General features: G+C 42.1%; 1 protein-coding gene across 2 annotated transcripts in view; it reads right to left on the reverse strand.

The window, feature by feature from the left end:
• ZNF407 (zinc finger protein 407) overlaps window positions 1–16702 on the reverse strand; it is a 773592-nt gene that overhangs the window by 711500 nt on the left and 45390 nt on the right. For both annotated transcript variants that reach the window (XM_082259209.1, XM_082259208.1), the window contains one exon: window positions 6185–10034. In XM_082259209.1, coding sequence (XP_082115335.1) covers window positions 6185–9998 — 3814 coding nt within the window. In that variant the 5' untranslated portion in view covers window positions 9999–10034. The remainder of the gene's footprint in view (window positions 1–6184; window positions 10035–16702) is intronic.

Below are 16702 nucleotides of genomic sequence, written 5' to 3' on the forward strand. Positions count from 1 at the left end.
CTTAGGTGTCTTGTCTGCTTGAAAGCTCCTCAAAAATGCAAGTTTGGCAGAGGGGGTAGGGTACTGGGGTGCTCGCCCGCCCACCACCTATTGCTGCAGAATCCATCCAGTGATGTCAGGAGGCAGAGCCGTAAGCCAGCTGACCAGCTAACAGCCACTCTTTGTTCTGCAAGGGGACCCCATGCGAGGAGAGGCATCACTGGAGGCACGTGAAGGGAGAAGAGAGCAGAGACACACTGAGCATAGAGGAGGGGGAATTAACTGACAGAGAGCAGGCGAGTGGCAGTGTGACTGATCCCATCTCCCCACCACCATCCCACTGCCTAATCCCATCCCTCCCACTGCCATCCCTCTGTCGGATCCCTTCTCTCCAACCGCCATCCCTTTCCTTGATCAGATCCCTCCGACCACCCTCTCTCTGCCTGATCCCACCCCCCCCCCCACACACAGCCATGCCTCTGCCTGATCCTATCCCTCCCCCTGCCATCCCTCTACTTGATCCCATTCCCCCCCTCCCATGAGGCAGTGGTGATGGGAGGGGGATAGGGATGACATCATTAGCGGTGGTGGTGGGGATATGACTTCAGTGGCAGATGACATCAGTGGCAGTGTACATTGTCATCCCTATCCCCACCACCACTGCCCCTGATGTCATCCCTATCCCCACCACCACTGCCACTGATGTCATCCCTATCCCCACCACCAATGCCACTGATGCCATTCCTATCCCCACCGCCACTACTGATGTCATCACTATCCCCACTACCACTACTGATGTCATCCCTATCCCCACTACCACCACTGCTACTGATGTCATCCCTATCCCACCACCACTGCCACTGATGTCATCCCTATCCCCACCACCACTGCCACTGATGTCATCCCTATCCCCACCACCAATGCCACTGATGCCATTCCTATCCCCACCGCCACCACTGATGTCATCACTATCCCCACTACCACCACTGCTACTGATGTCATCCCTATCCCACCACCACTGCCACTGATGTCATCCTTTTCCCACCATCACCACTACTACCACTGCTACTGATGTCATCCCTATCCCCATTACCACCACTGCCACTGATCCCATTACCCCCCACCACCCAAGTGGACTGATCCCATCCCACCCCCCTCACCACCACCACAGCTGCTGATACCACCACAAGTGGACTGATCCCATCCCCTTACCACCCGCATTGGACTGACTAAATCCCTCCACCACTATCAGTGGACTGATCACCCCCACACACACACACCCACCACCACAGCCTCTGGTGTAGGAGCAGTTTCTTTGAGATGCAGTGTGCATGAGCCCTTACAGGCATTGAGCTTTTATTTCAGCTTGAAGAAGCTTGTGCTTTTGCGTGTTCTTTTGCACATTTTTATTGAGCTTCTTGGAGCTTTTGTGAGCTTAAGCTTTTTTTCACAAACCCTCCCCTCAGTTAATTTTTCCTATTTTATTTATGTATTGCACCTTCAAGCTTTTTTGCGCTTTTTTATGCCTTTTCACGCGTTTTGGGTACTTTTTGGGTTTTTTCAGCCTGTAAGCGTATATGCCTGTAAACTCCTGAAAAAGCCATAGTGTGCATGGTCAAATTTGCTTACACGGAGGGCAGTTGCCAGGCAGAAAAAAATGAGAGCTCAAAAAAGCTAAAAAGCCTGTAGGAGCAGATTGAGCTTCTTTGAGATGCAGTGTGCACGAGCCATTATTTTTTCTGGCTAGCTGGAGAAAAGAAATGTAAAAAATATGCCTAACACCATGTTTTGCAAACATATTTAAGCATGTCAAGCATTTGGATGTTCATTCATTCCATTGTCCAGAATTTTAATTTATTCTGGCCATTGAAATGAATGAAACGTTTAGGCACATGGGACGCGTAGGCTAAAATGGAGAAAGCTTAGAGACAGAAAAAAAAAGTAAAGTCAAACGCCCTTAAAAGCAGTGTTTGCAACGCCCAGTGTGCATGAGCTCTAAAAGAAGTGAGATTCTTTAACTGTTTTGACAAATGCTAATCCTCCACTTTAACTCATTTTCTAGTTAAAACAAGCACATTTTAACCACTTCCTTACCGAATCATGTAAAATGACGTCGGCAAGGTGGTTGTCTAGATCCGGGCCGCCGTCATATGACGTCGGCCCGTTCTAGCTGCTACTGCGCGCCCCCGGCGGCGCGCAGCGGCGCGATCAGGGATGAGGCTCGTCCCTCGGACATAGCCCATCACTGATCAAGGTAAACAGCCAATAGAAATTGGCTGTTTACCACGTGATCGGCTGTGTCAATCACAGCCGATCACATGAGCGGCTCCAGCACGAGCCGCTCGTTCTCTCTGCAATGCGCGCCCCCGGGGGCGCGCAGAGCAGCGATCGGGGACGAGGCTCGTCCCTCGGACAGAGTCGATCCCCGATCTAGGTAAAGAGCCAATGAAATTGGCTCTTTACCACGTGACCGGCTGTGTCCAATCACAGCCGGTCACAAATGTCAACAGAGAACACAGTAACTAGCTGTCACCGTGTTCTCCTCTTCACACACTGATCCTGTGTGAGGAGGAGATTGTGGTAACAGCTAGTTACCAACTACAGTGCACCCTAAACACACTGATTGCCCCCCCCCCCCCAATAAAGAGCACCTGTCACTAGCCCATCAAAGTACCCGAGTACCTGTCATCAGGTACTCAGATGACAGGTACTCGGGTACTCTGATGGGCTGGTGACAGGTATTCGGGTACTCTGATGACAGGTACTCGGGTACTCTGATGACGGATACTCTGATGATGGGTACTCGGGTACTCTGATGACGGGTACTCGGGTACTCTGATGACGGGTACTCGGGTACTCTGATGACGGGTACTCGGGTACTCTGATGACGGGTACTCGGGTACTCTGATGACGGGTACTCGGGTACTCTGATGACAGGTACTCGGGTACTTTGATGACAGGTACTCGAGTACTCTGATGACAGGTACTCGGGTACTCTGATGACAGGTACTCGGGTACTCTGATGACAGGTACTCGGGTACTCTGATGACGGGTACTCGGGTACTCTGATGACGGGTACTCGGGTACTCTGATGACGGGTACTCGGGTACTCTGATGACGGGTACTCGGGTACTCTGATGACGGGTACTCGGGTACTTTGAGTACCTGTCAACGGAGTACCCGTCATCAGAGTACCTGAGTACCTGTCACCTACCCATCAGAGTACCCGAGTACCTTCCACCTGCTCATCAGAGTACCTGACGCCTGAAGTACCCAAGTACTTGCCGCCTGCTCATCAGTACCCATCACTACTCATCAGTACTCATCAGTACCTATCACGTATCAGTACTGATCATCAGTACCCATCAGTACAGTATCACCTATCACCTATCAGTCAGTGAGTACTACTCATCAGTACCTATCACCTGCCTGTCACCTGCCCATCAGAGTACCCGAGTACCTGTCACCTGCCTATCGGAGTACCCGAGTACCTGCCACCTGCTCATCAGTACCAGAGTACCTGTCACCTGCCCAACAAAGTACCCGAGTACCTGTCACCCTTCATACAGCCACCATGTCCAAGTCCAAAAAGGTTTATATACGTCGTCCGTTTAAACCTAAATACCGGTGTTATGGTAGCAGATAGCTGCCATAACCCTGGTATTTTTTTAAACGGTGGACGGTTGGCTTTCCGATAAGGGTGGTCCCAGCGGCGGATTCGCCGTGGGATCACCCTTCCGGGATGGCGGAAGAGGCGCCCCCCCCCCCTCCCGACGCGTTCCGGTCCTTTTCCCCGCTTACCGGACCCGCCGGCAGCGGGGAAAACGATCCGGTCCCGAATCCTCACAGACAGGATGTCGAGTGAGGGCAAGCTTGCCCTCACTTGACTCTATGGTCTTGGAGGACCGGAGCTACGGAAAATGTTGTTGCCTAGCAACCAGTTTAAAGGTCCTTTTTTTTTTTTTTTTCATTTTATATTATAATTATTATTTTTTTTTTTTTTTTTCTATCTTTTAGTGTACTTGTGAGATCTGAGGACTTTTTGACCCCAGATCTCACAAAAAAGAGGTCCTGTCGTGCCTATTTCTATTACGAGGAATATTTACATTTCTTTTAATAGAAATAAAAATGATCAATTTTTTTTTTTTTTTTAAACGGTGTAAAAATAAAAAATAATAAATAAAATAAATAGTAAAAAAAAAAAAAAAAAAAATTAAAGCGCCCTGTCCCCGTTAGCTCGCGCGCAGAAGCGAATGCATACAGAAACCCCGCCCACATATGTAAACGGTGTTCAAACCACACATGTGAGGTATCGCCGCGATCGTTAGAGCAAGGGGAATAATTTGAGCCCTAGACCTCCTCTGTAACTCAAAGATGGCAACCTGTAGAAATTTTTAAATTGTCGCCTATGGGGATTTTTAAGTACCAAAGTTTGTCACCATTCCGTGAGCGTGCGCAATTTTGAAACATGACATGTTGGGTATCTATTTACTCGGCGTAACATTATCTTTCACATTATGGAAAAAAATTGGGCTAACTTTACTGGTTTCTTATTTTTTAATTAAAAAAAGTGAATTTTTTCCAAAAAAACTGCGTTTGGAAGACCGCTACGCAAATACGGTGTGATAAAAAATAGTGCAATAATCTCCATTTTATTCTCTAGGGTCTCTGCTAAAAAAAAATATATAATGTTTGGGGGTTCTAAGCAGTTTTCTAGCAAAACAACTGATTTTAGCTTGTAAACACCAAATGTCAAAAATAGGCCTAGGCAAGTGGCTAGGATGCATGATGATGCTCCTTGGATGTTCGGCCCCTCTATATGGCTAGGCTGTGAAAAAGTCTCACACATGTGGTATTGCCATACTCAGGAGGAGTGGCAGAATGTATTTTGGGGTGTCATTTTTGCTGTGTACATGCTATGTGTTAGGAATATCCTATAAATTGACAACTTTGTGTAAAAAAAAAAAGTTTTCATTTTTTTCCCACATTTTCCAAAAACCTGTGGAAAAAAATGATATGTTCAAACGACCCATAATGCCTCATAGAATATACGTTGGAGTGTTTGCTTTCCAAAATGGGGTCATTTTGTGGACTTTTCAATTGTATTGGTGCTCTAGGGCCTTGAAAAGTGTGATAGGTAGTAAGAAAGTTTTATGTGTATTTATGCTCCTAGAACGCCTGAATGTGCTTCTTGGACGTGGAGTCTCTTTTTGTGGCCAGGCTGTGTAAAAGTCTCACACATGTGGTATCGCCATACTCGGAAGGAGTAGCAGAATGTATTTTTGGGTGTAATTTTTGCTGTGTACATGCTATGTGTTAGAAATAGCTTATAAATTGACAACTTTGTGGGAAAAAAAAGAAAAAAAAAATTTTTTCTTCATTTTCCCAAGAATTGTGGGAAAAAATTACAACTTCAAAAAACTCACCATGCCTCTTACTAAATACCTTGGACTGTCTACTTTACAAAAAGGGGTCATTTGGTCGGTATTTGTACAGTCCTGACATTTCAGGGCCTCAAGAAAGGAGATAGGCAGTCAGTACATCTGGTGTGATCAATTTTCAGTAATTGGTACCATAGCTTCTAGACTCAATAACTTTCACACAGACTAAATAATATACACTAATTTGGGTTAATTTTACCAGAGACATGTAGCAGTATACATTTTGGCCCAAATGTATGAAGAAAAATTTATTTTTTGCAAAATTTCATAATTGAAACTAAAAAAAAGTGTTTTTTTTTCAAAATTTTTGCTCTTTTTTTGCATATATCACGAAAAAAAAAAAACCCCAGTTGTGATCAAATACCACCAAAAGAAAGCTCTATTTGTGTGAAAAAAATGATAAAAATTTTGTTTGGTTATAGTGTAGCATGACTGAGCAATTGTCATTCAAAGTGTGAGAGTGCTGAAAGCTGAAAATTGGTCTGGGCAGGAAGGGTGTCTAACTGCTCTGTATGGAAGCGGTTAAAATAAAGTGACAGCGCAAGAAGACGTTTGCATTTTTTAATTGTGTGCTAAACTGCAACAAACTGCACTAAGATGAGATGTTTGAAGACTTTAAAAAATAAATGAAATTAATGTGCGTTTGGTGGTATAGAATACAGCTTTCATAATACTACCCGGTCTTCCTGACTTTATTTTACTTGTTCTTACTACACTCCCTAGAATATTACATTGTACAAAAAGTCTGTCTCATATTCACATACCTGTGTGAGTGCGGATATGCGCAAGGAATGCCATTGAATTACTGCTTTTGCACGTCTTGCCGCAGTACTTGCAGACATTCCCCTGGTTCTCTTCCCTTTCCCGGTTGATCTGCTCTGTATCCTCTTCAATGTATTTGTTCACTTCTCTCAGCAGCTCTTCATGCTCTTCCTTGATGTGAATAAATAAACTTTGCTCAGAATCAAAAGGCTCTGTGCACTTTACACATTTAAACGTTCCACCACCTTCGGGTAGCTCTTCAAAGCTGGCTAGTTCATTCTTTTGGTGACCAATGCTAGACAAGTGCTGATGAAGATTACTTTCTGTGAAAAATGATTTGCCACAGAGTAAACAATGGAAGTGTTTTTCCTTAACTGGATGCTTCATGGAAATGTGAACATTCAAACCACTAAGACCATCGGCTAGAAAACCACACTCATCACACCGTATTCGTGTGGAATCGCCTTGAGTACTGCCATTAAATTTCTTCTTTTTTGTTGATTGGGGTTTGGGTGCTGGCACACTGACTGCGTGGTTTTCTGATGGTTTATTACAGTCATTTTTCAGCTTAACAATGGAACAATCAAATAGGTCATCATTGTTGGCATCTCTGTATATAATGACATTTTCAGATGGTCCACCATTTTCTGAAATTTGAGCAGTACATAACTCATTTGGGTCTTCCAGTACACTTTCTGCTCCTGTATGTTCATTTTCTATTTGCTCACTGACTGCATTAACAGTATATTCCTGCACTTCAGTATCCACTAAGGGATTTTCATCCCCTCTCTCCTGTTTTCCTAAAGTATCTGAATTTTTCTCACAGTTTGAAATTATATCTTGGCCAATTTCCACAAGCCCTTGCTCAACTGTTATTTCATCATCCAAGCTTTTCTCCATAACATTAACTTTGTTTGGTTCTAGAAGCTGATCAGATTTAAATGGCTCTTCCCCTATTTTGCCATGGGAACATTTTTTAGGAACATCTTCAGACGAATTATGTAAATTGCACGCCATCTTGTCTAGAAGTGAGGCACTTGATTGAGAAGATTCATGGTTAATCTTATGTCTATCAGTTAACACATGAGAGCTCATCTGCTGATGAGATACAGCATAGTAATTGCAGGCCTTACAGTAGTACTCAAAATCTTTCACATGATTATCTTTCACATGCAGCTCTAAAGATGCAGAATCACCAACAAAATCACAATGAGAACACTGATTATCACTGGTGTCATTGCACACACTCTGGACTTGACTATCTCCAGCTACAATATTGTCTACACAGTCTTTTAAAGAGTTTTCACGTTGTACAATATTGGTACTCTCAGTATTTACAGATAATTCCTTTTGAGAGCCTAGTAAACAAGCAGACGTTGCCCCGACAGTTTCAGTTGTAACATTGCCTATATTTCCCTTTTTCTTTATAGCAGCTTCAAATTTTTGTCCCTCGATTGTTACTACAATTTCATTTTTCTGCTGGCCGATGGGCTGATCTTCTACACGACTGATATGTTTCTTGGTAAGGCAGTGTCGTTCCATATCACCTTTAGTCACTGTGTCATAGTTACATAATTTGCATTTAAAGTTGTACTGATGTGTATGTTTCCTTCTAATATGCACTTTAAGATTTGTAACACTAGAGGCCACAAGGCCGCAGTGAGTACAGGAAATAGAGATATTTCCTTTAGGCCTTCCTTTTTTTGGTGCATGTGAATGAGTGTCTTCTGCCTGGGAAGGGGCATGTTTAGAACAATACGAGTCATCTGTGGAAACTACTTTAAACTCTTCGCTTTGGGGCTTATCCTTGTGAGTATTGGCAAGTTCTGTAAATCCTTCATATGAAACTTTTTCAATACATTCTTCAAAAAGTAATCCAATATTGTTTTTTCTTGCATTTTCAATATGTTTACTTCTTTTAATGTGTCTTTCCATACCTTCCTTTTGCATTGTGTAAATATTGCAAGCCTTGCATAAAAAGTGAAATTCATGTGCGTGGCGAAGTTTGATGTGTCTTGTCAAGACAGTTGATGATCTTGTCTTGTAGAAACACTGTCTGCATTGAAACTGTCTCCTTTTAACCTCATTTACCACCACTTCTTGCATTGCAATTTCAACGGTGTTAACAACAGTACTGCTTTCAACTTCGGGTAAAGATGTATTTGCATCAGTCTCCAATTCCAAATTGTCTGCCCCAGAGCTATTATAGGTTTTTGCATTGCCAAATACGTGTTCTTCTGCGGTTTCATGATGCAGCCTTTCATTATTAGATTTAAAAAATACTTTGCAAACATTACAATAGAAGGGCATCTTGTGCTTGCCAGTCATGTGGATTTTGAACGTGGACTCATCCGAAGCATCTAGACCACACAAGTAACAATTTAACAACATGTTTCTCTGGTCATGTGTATCTGTATGACAATGCTTTTCAAAGTCTTCCCTGGTCACACAAGAGTATCCACATGCTTGACAATAAAACTTCATTTGTCTTGCATGTCTCTTCCAAAAATGAACAAATATTTCTTCTCGGGTGGCAACAACACTCTCACAGTATAAACAGCCATACTGCACCATCTGTGGTGTATTGCATACTATTTCAAAAGCAGAAGATGGTAGATTAATAATGCTTTGAACACCCTTAACCATTCCTTGAATAGCAACATTTGCAATCTCTGGAGACTTTTCAACTGTTGGCTCTATAGATAAAGGGTTACTTGATGGTAGTTTATGGTCTTTAATATATGTTATATGATCTTTAAGAAAACCTCTTTTCTTTAGAAGCTGCAGGTGCTTTTTCACCTGCTTAAAACCATGTTTTCTTCGATATAAGCCTTTTCTTTGGCGTTCTTTTCGGTCGTGTCTTCTTCTGGCTATTATTTTTCCAATAGCATTATAAAGGAGTTTAGAGTCATTTTTTGTTTCTGGCATCTCCAGGTTGGTTTTGTAGGGTTCACCATTGTTAATCAAGGCCACCTCTGTATTTCTTTTAGAACTTTTCTTCACAAAACCTAATCTGGAAGCACTGTGAGAAACTTCTTTATGCCCTTTTGTCAGTGAAGCTGATGGTGCTTCTTCTTTCTCCAAGACTCCTATAGTACCCTTGCATGATAGAATCAGGTTGCCATCTAACTTGAGATCAGTATTGTTTTGTACACTATAATGGGAAGGGTCTGATCTATGCAATGGATTTGTGCTTTTACTAGGCTTTCCTTTTTTACTAGTCTTATCCTTACACACTTTCTTTGTTTTTAATTGAGTCTTTGCCAAGATGTTGGTTTGCATTTCTACCTGAACTGCGGGGTCAACATGAGTGTTTGTTTCAGTTTCTCCAGGCATGTTACCACCAGCATTTTCATGCGACTTGGATGAAAGAAGTTCTTCTACAACACTACAATTAGAGCTACTGATGTCAGCAGTATGATCCTTAATATTTTGAAGGACATCTGCCAGTTTTTGAATATGTCCTTCTTGGTCTGCTGTTGATGCTGTTCCTGTGGAAGCTAGAGGGAGCAATTCATCAGAGATGTTTTTACTTTCAACTGATTGGCTTATTTCTGTTTGATTTGTAAGAGAACAGTAATTTTCTGAAGTAGATTCCAATGTTTCAAGCTTTATTCTTTTTGCCAAACCTGAGTTTTCAACTTCATCAACTTCCATTACACTTAAGGGATGGTCTTCTGAAACTGGTCTTTTATAGCAGACACTTTCAGATGCTATCTCACATTGAGAGCTAAAGATCTGTTCAGTCGCGCTAGATTGAGCTACCTCTTCTGTAAGAGGAGTTTTCTCAGCTTGTTTCCTGTGATCATTCTCCATATTCAGTGCATTTGCCAAATACCACTGAAGGAATAGCTGTTAAAACAAAAAAAAAAAAAAACAGCATATTTTTTAGTATAAATCAATAACACAGCAAGGGTATTAACTTTACTAATTGCTAAAAATATATGAAGCTCAAAAAAGATAAAATGAACAGGTGGGAACAGAAAATCACACCTATAGAATAATTTAAGAGCACCTGTTCCCAAACTACAGACATTAAAACCATTTACATATTCTTAAGGGAAATCTATGGTCACAGCTAACACTTTAATTTTAACATCAGCATTGTAATAATAACACAAACAACAATTCTTATTGACAACCAAATAGACGATTACTAGAAAAATCTCCTTTCAGGTTTGTGAAATCTGCCTGTCTGCTGGCATTTTCTTTCCACAACTTTCTGTATACCCTGCATGCTTTGCAGCTTTTCCTCTGCGGTTCACTTTCAATTCCTAAGAACTACATATCCTACATACAAACTGTGATTACTGTACGGACTTTGCCTCCCAAAACTCCTCCTCTCAATATTTCTAATGTTCAGACAGCAGGCTCTGCAAAATGTTTGACACAGCAGTACCTATTCACAAGTCCCTGGACTGAGCTGAGACAGGGTGGCGCCGAGCGGACACAGTGACAGGGTGGCGCCGAGCGGAAACAGTGACAGGGTGGCGCCGAGCGGAAACAGTGACAGGGTGGCGCCGAGCGGAAACAGTGACAGGGTGGCGCCGAGCGGACACAGTGACAGGGTGGGCCGAGCGGACACAGTGACAGGGTGGCGCCGAGCGGACACAGTGACAGAGTGGCACCGAGCGGACACAGTGGCACCGAGCGGACACAGTGACAGAGTGGCACCGAGCGGACACAGTGACAGAGTGGCACAGAGCGGACACAGTGACAGAGTGGCACCGAGCGGACACAGTGACAGAGTGGCACCGAGCGGACACAGTGACAGAGTGGCTCCGAGCGGACACAGTGACAGAGTGGCTCCGAGCGGACACAGTGACAGAGTGGCTCCGAGCGGACACAGTGACAGAGTGGCACCGAGCGGACACAGTGACAGAGTGGCACCGAGCGGACACAGTGACAGAGTGGCACCGAGCGGACACAGTGACAGAGTGGCACCGAGCGGACACAGTGACAGAGTGATGTGCGTTCTGTACAGAAGGATTTTCAGAATTTGGGCAAGGATCTTCAACAGTTAGGGTGTACGGTTACATTTTCAGAGGTCTTACCTGTGCATAATGGGCAACAGGAAAAAGTACTTTGTATTGAATAGTTCAATGTTTGGTTAAAGGATTGGTGCAAAGCTGCAGGTTTTGGTTTTGTTAGTCATGGTGCTATCTGGTGGTCTGGCATCGAGCTATACAAGAGAGATGGTTTGCATCCCTCACACAAGGGCATAGAGCTTCTTCGTATGTCAGTGTAGCTGGAAGTGTTCTGAGGACTCAGCTCACAGTCTACAATGATCATAGAACAGGCAACCACACTAAGTTTCCACTACTGCAACTTGTCATGCGACTTTGGACAAACAAAGTAGTGCATCAAAGTAGTGCAGGTACTTTTCCAAACTCGCTAATCTTCAAAGTTGCATAGATAGGAATGGGTATCATTGAAAGCACAGGGCTGTGACTTGTCATGCGACTTTGTGTCCAAAGTCCCATGACAAGTCACACTAGTGGAAACAGAGCTTTAGTCTGCGTTTCCAGTATTGCGATTTAGAGTGCGACTTTGATGTGACATTTGATCCAACTTTACACTCTCTGGACCAAAGTCACATCAAAAGTTGCATCAAAATAGTGCAGGCACCTTTTCAAAGTCACATTGATGGGAACAGTTGCCATTGAAATCAATGGGCTGTGACTTTTCATGCGACTTTGTGTGTCCAGAGTATGACAAGTCGCACTAGTGGAAACGGAGCCTAAAACTCATTACTCACATGTAATGAGGAATAGAAATTGATCTGTATCTTCTAAACTTTCAAAAATGTTCCTTTTCCCCTATTTCTTTCATATATTGCACCGGTCACGTGACCCCCCTCCCCTCAGGAGAAGCTGCTCTCATCATTGCCTCCTTTAGACGAGGCAATGAAGACAGGAAGAGATTATGGTGAAGGATAGGAGGGATGGGGGTGGGGCTGGGCAGCTCTAGGCATGCCTGTCTAAGAAAGACCGACAACCTTTTCAGGAAATGAAATAAAGTTTAGCAAATTCAGATAAAGAGAGATAGCAATGTCGGTGAATAACAGGAAGAAGTTGTTTGTCTAGTTTAGATAAGACTTTCTAAGCTACACAGGCAGCCAGCCAGAAAATAAATTCTATCTAAGATAAAGATATTTAACATACTATTAATAGGAAAAATTTCATTTTTGACCGGAGTTTCCCTTTAATAGAAATGGTGGTGAGGCAGGGCAATGTAATTATCATAGGGGACTTCAGTTATCCAAATAGTGACTGGGAAGATGGCTCTACTCAGTCAGTCATCTAAAGTTTGTCATTTCTTGGCTGTCTTCCTGGACAATTTCAAGAGTCAGTTGGTAAATGCCCCAACTAGAAAAAAGGATCTGCTTAACCCACTAATTACAAACACCAAAAAGCTAATTGCAGACTCGAAAGTAAGGGATAACCTATGAAAGGCAATCATATGGTAATTACGTTCATAGGAGAGTCAAAGAAAAAGGAGACATGCGGGTAGGACAATAACATAAAAATTTTAAGAGCCAACTTTACCAAATGGCACCCTATACTTCATGACATTAGATGGGAGGATATTCTACACACAAAAACCACGGCGGAAAAGTGGAAGTGCTTTAAGAACATTGAAGTTAGGTGAATCAGCCAGTGCATTCCAATGAGCAACAATATAAAAGAACTAAAGTCAACCTGGTGGCTAAATTCAAGCATAAAAAGGCATATTAAAGAGAAAAAAAAAATATTTTAAAAAATACAAGGCCGAGGGGGGGTCACCATCAGCATTTAAACACTACTGGGAATGCAACTGAACATCCAGAAACTTGATTAAGGCAGTGAAAATAGACCACGAGAGACATATACAGAAGAGTAAAAAAAATTAAAAAACAAATAAATCCCCCAAAAAAACATTATAATAAGTAAAAAGGCAAAGCGAGAGCATATTGGCCCCATAAAGGTTAGTCAGGGGAATTAGGTTACACATGACATGGGGAACAAAACTGTGTTAAAACATTCTTCTCCTTGGTTTTTACTAAGGAAAAAGGGTGATATAATTGACAATACGGTATTGTCATGAACAGAGCACGGAATGTCCTGTATGGCTAACAGAAGCCATTGTTGAAAAAAGACTGGAAAAAACCTTTTGTGAATAAATCACCAGGACCAGATTTCTTACACTCAAGAGTCCTCAAAGAACTTAGCCAGGTTACTGCTAAAAAATTATTCCTAATCTTTAAAAACAGCTGACTGACCAGAATGGTACTGGCTGACTGGCAGAAGCTAACATGGCACCAATATTAAAAAAATGCCTGAGAAATAAACCTGGAAACTACAGACCAGTCAGTCTAACATCAATAGTATGTATACTATTGGAAGGAATGATAAGGGGCTATCCAAACATTTGCTGATGAAAATAGTATCAGTAATACCCAACAAAAATGTATAAAGAATCATTCTTGCCAGGCCAACCTTTTAACATCCTTTGAGAAGGTAAGCTGTAATCTGGATGGAGGAATGCCGGTTGACATGGTGTATCTAGACTTTGCCAAAGTATTTAAATCAGTACCCCATAAAAGCTTTATAGTTCTGCTGGCATTGATGATAGTGTGTGTACCTGGATAGTCAACTGGTTACAGGAACACACCCAAAGCATGGTGATAAATAGCAATCTTATGAATGGTATGGAGCTGTAAGTGAGGCACCTCAAGGCTCTCTTCTGGGACCAATTCTGTTTACGTTGTACAAAAATAGTATAGCCTGGAATGATCATAGAGCCCCTGTTATCCTTCTATATAGGATCACAGGTCTCTATGATCATTTCACAAGCCACACACCCCACAGTTAGAAACACGCCCCTAGGTACACATTTAACCCCTTGATCACCCACAGTTAACCCCTTCCCTGCCAGTGTCATTATTACAGTAACAGTGCATATTTCTAGCACTGATTACTGTAGTAATGTCACTGGTCTCCCCAAAAGTGTCAAAAGTGTCAATCAGGGGACCGATCTGTCCCATGCAATGTCGCAGTCCCAAATAAAATCGCAGATCGCCGCCATCACTAGTTAAAAATAAATAAAAATGCCATACATCTTTCCCGTAGTTAGTAGACGCGATAACTTTTGTGCAAACCAATCAAAATACGCTTATTGCAGAGTTTTTTTACCAAAAATATGTAGCAGAACACAAATTAGCCTAAAATGTTTAAAAATTTAGATTTTTAATTTTTTGGGGGGGGAATGTTCTATAGCAGAATGTGAAAAATATTGTTTTTTTGTCAAAATTGTCAGTATTTTTTTGTTTATAGCGCAAAAAATTAAAAAAAAAAAAAAAAAAATCGCACAGGTGATCTACGACCAAAAGAAAGCTCTATTTGTGGGAAAAAAATGACAACAATTTTATTTAGGTACAGCGTCGCACGACCGTGCAATTGTCCGTTAAAGTAACACAGTCCTGAATCGCAAAATATGGCCTGGTCATTAAGGGGGCAAATCCTTACAGTCTAGAAGTGGTTAAAAAGAGGTATAGACTGCAGAGGGAGAGACATCATTTTTACCCTGTACAAATCATTTGTAAGACCTCATCTGGAATATGCAGTTAAGGTTTGGGCACCAGTTCACAAAAAGGATAACAGAACTGTAGAACGTGCAGAGAAGGGCAACCAAACTTATAAGAGGCATAGAGGAGCTCAGCTATGAGGAAAGATCAGCTGAACTGAAATGTATTCTCTCTTGAGAAGAGGAGAATCTAGGGCAATGATGGTGAACCTTGAACACCCCAGATGTTTTAGAACTATATTTCCCATGATGCTCAACTACACTGCAGAGTGCATGAGCATCATGGGAAATGTAGCACCAAAACATTTTGGGTCCCAAGGTTCGCCATCACTTTTCTAGGGGATATAATCAACATGTATAAATACTGAAGTGGTCCATGTAGTGAACTTGGTGTAAAGTTATTCACTTTGAGGTCATTACAGAGGACAAGGGGGCACGCTTTACTTCTGGAGGAAAAGAGATTTAACCTTCACATACTGAAAAGGCTTCTTCACAGTAAAAGCTGTGAAACTACTGAATAGATTCCCTGGTTCTGGCTAGCTTAGTAGATCGTTTTACGCTTCCAGGGGGATTCAGAAAGAATTTTGTTCCCCAACTGGAGAAAATTGTATTATGCTTTGTTTTGTTTTTTTGCCTTCCTCTTCACACTGGTCCGCTGCGTTTCCATTGTGCTGCATTTTGGTCAATTATAAAAAGCGCACCTCCCAGTGAAATACTCTGAAAACACAGCAATAACGTATCAATAACGCACCTGTGTTACATTTTTCTGAATGGATCCTCTGCACACTCCTATACCCTTTCCAGCAAACTTTGCAGTGAAAAGCAGGGATATTTAGTTCACATATATCTTTTCTCTGTTACATTTTTGATGCAGTTTTTGAGTCACATGACCTATGAAAAGCACACCATAAGCACAGTAAAATGTGGTAAAACTGCAACAAAAATCACAGTAAAATTGTGAAGAAGTGGCACGCGTTTTCAGTGCCATTATCAGCACCTTTTCTCTTATTAGCAAAATGCCGATAACTCAATTTTCGGTCAGCAAAAGCACTGCACAAACTGTGGCACTAAATAAATCCTGCATAATAATTGCATTTTTCGCAGGATGAAGATGAGGAGACTCCAACCTCAGCATAACATAGTACATATTTGTCACAAGAATCTGCTGGCTACAACTAATTTGTAATAGGATAAACCTTAAATAAAAAGGTTAAAACGATAAGGCCTAAAAATGGAAGCAGTCAGTCAGCAGAAGTGCCCATTCAAAAAAAAGGGTGCTTCCAAGTGGATTCTTCAAGAAGGGCAGTATTTACTGAGGGTAAAAAACAGGTTAACCACTTGACCTTGGGAAGGTATTTACCCCCTTCATGATTAGGGCATTTTTTGGTATTCAACACTGTGCTACTTTAACTGGCAATTGCTTGGTCATGCAACACTGTACCCACATTTTAATTATATAATGTTATCACTCAGTGGTAATCACCACTGAGTTTATTTTTACTACATAAAAAATTTACTACCAAAAATTTGGAGGAAAAACCTGGATTTTTGTAAGAACTTACCGTAAAATCCTTTTCTCTGAAGTCCATTGACAGACGCAGCCCTTATGCTTCTTAGACCATTGGGTTCTGCTGCCCCCTACAAGAGTAGTACTAGGCAGAAAAAAAAACAGTTTACCACGCCTACAGGGGCTGTCCCTATAGGCATAACCCCACACACCCTGCTCCAGCATGCCAGTTTCGTTGCAAGCAGTGGTAAGAAGACACAAACCATCCCCATATCAGAGGGGCAGGTGCTGCGTCTGTCAATGAGTTTACGGCAAGTTCTTACAAAAATCCAGTTTTCTCTATCTGACCATTGGGACATCCCAAAGAAGTGTAGGCATGAGGGGTAGGAAGAACGCAAACCAAGTAGTTAAAGTAAACTCCAAAGGCTAAAACGTAGCCAACTGGGTA

Source organism: Pelophylax lessonae, assembly GCF_965119305.1.
Source record: "Pelophylax lessonae genome assembly, chromosome: 5".
Classification (NCBI taxonomy): domain Eukaryota; kingdom Metazoa; phylum Chordata; class Amphibia; order Anura; family Ranidae; genus Pelophylax; species Pelophylax lessonae.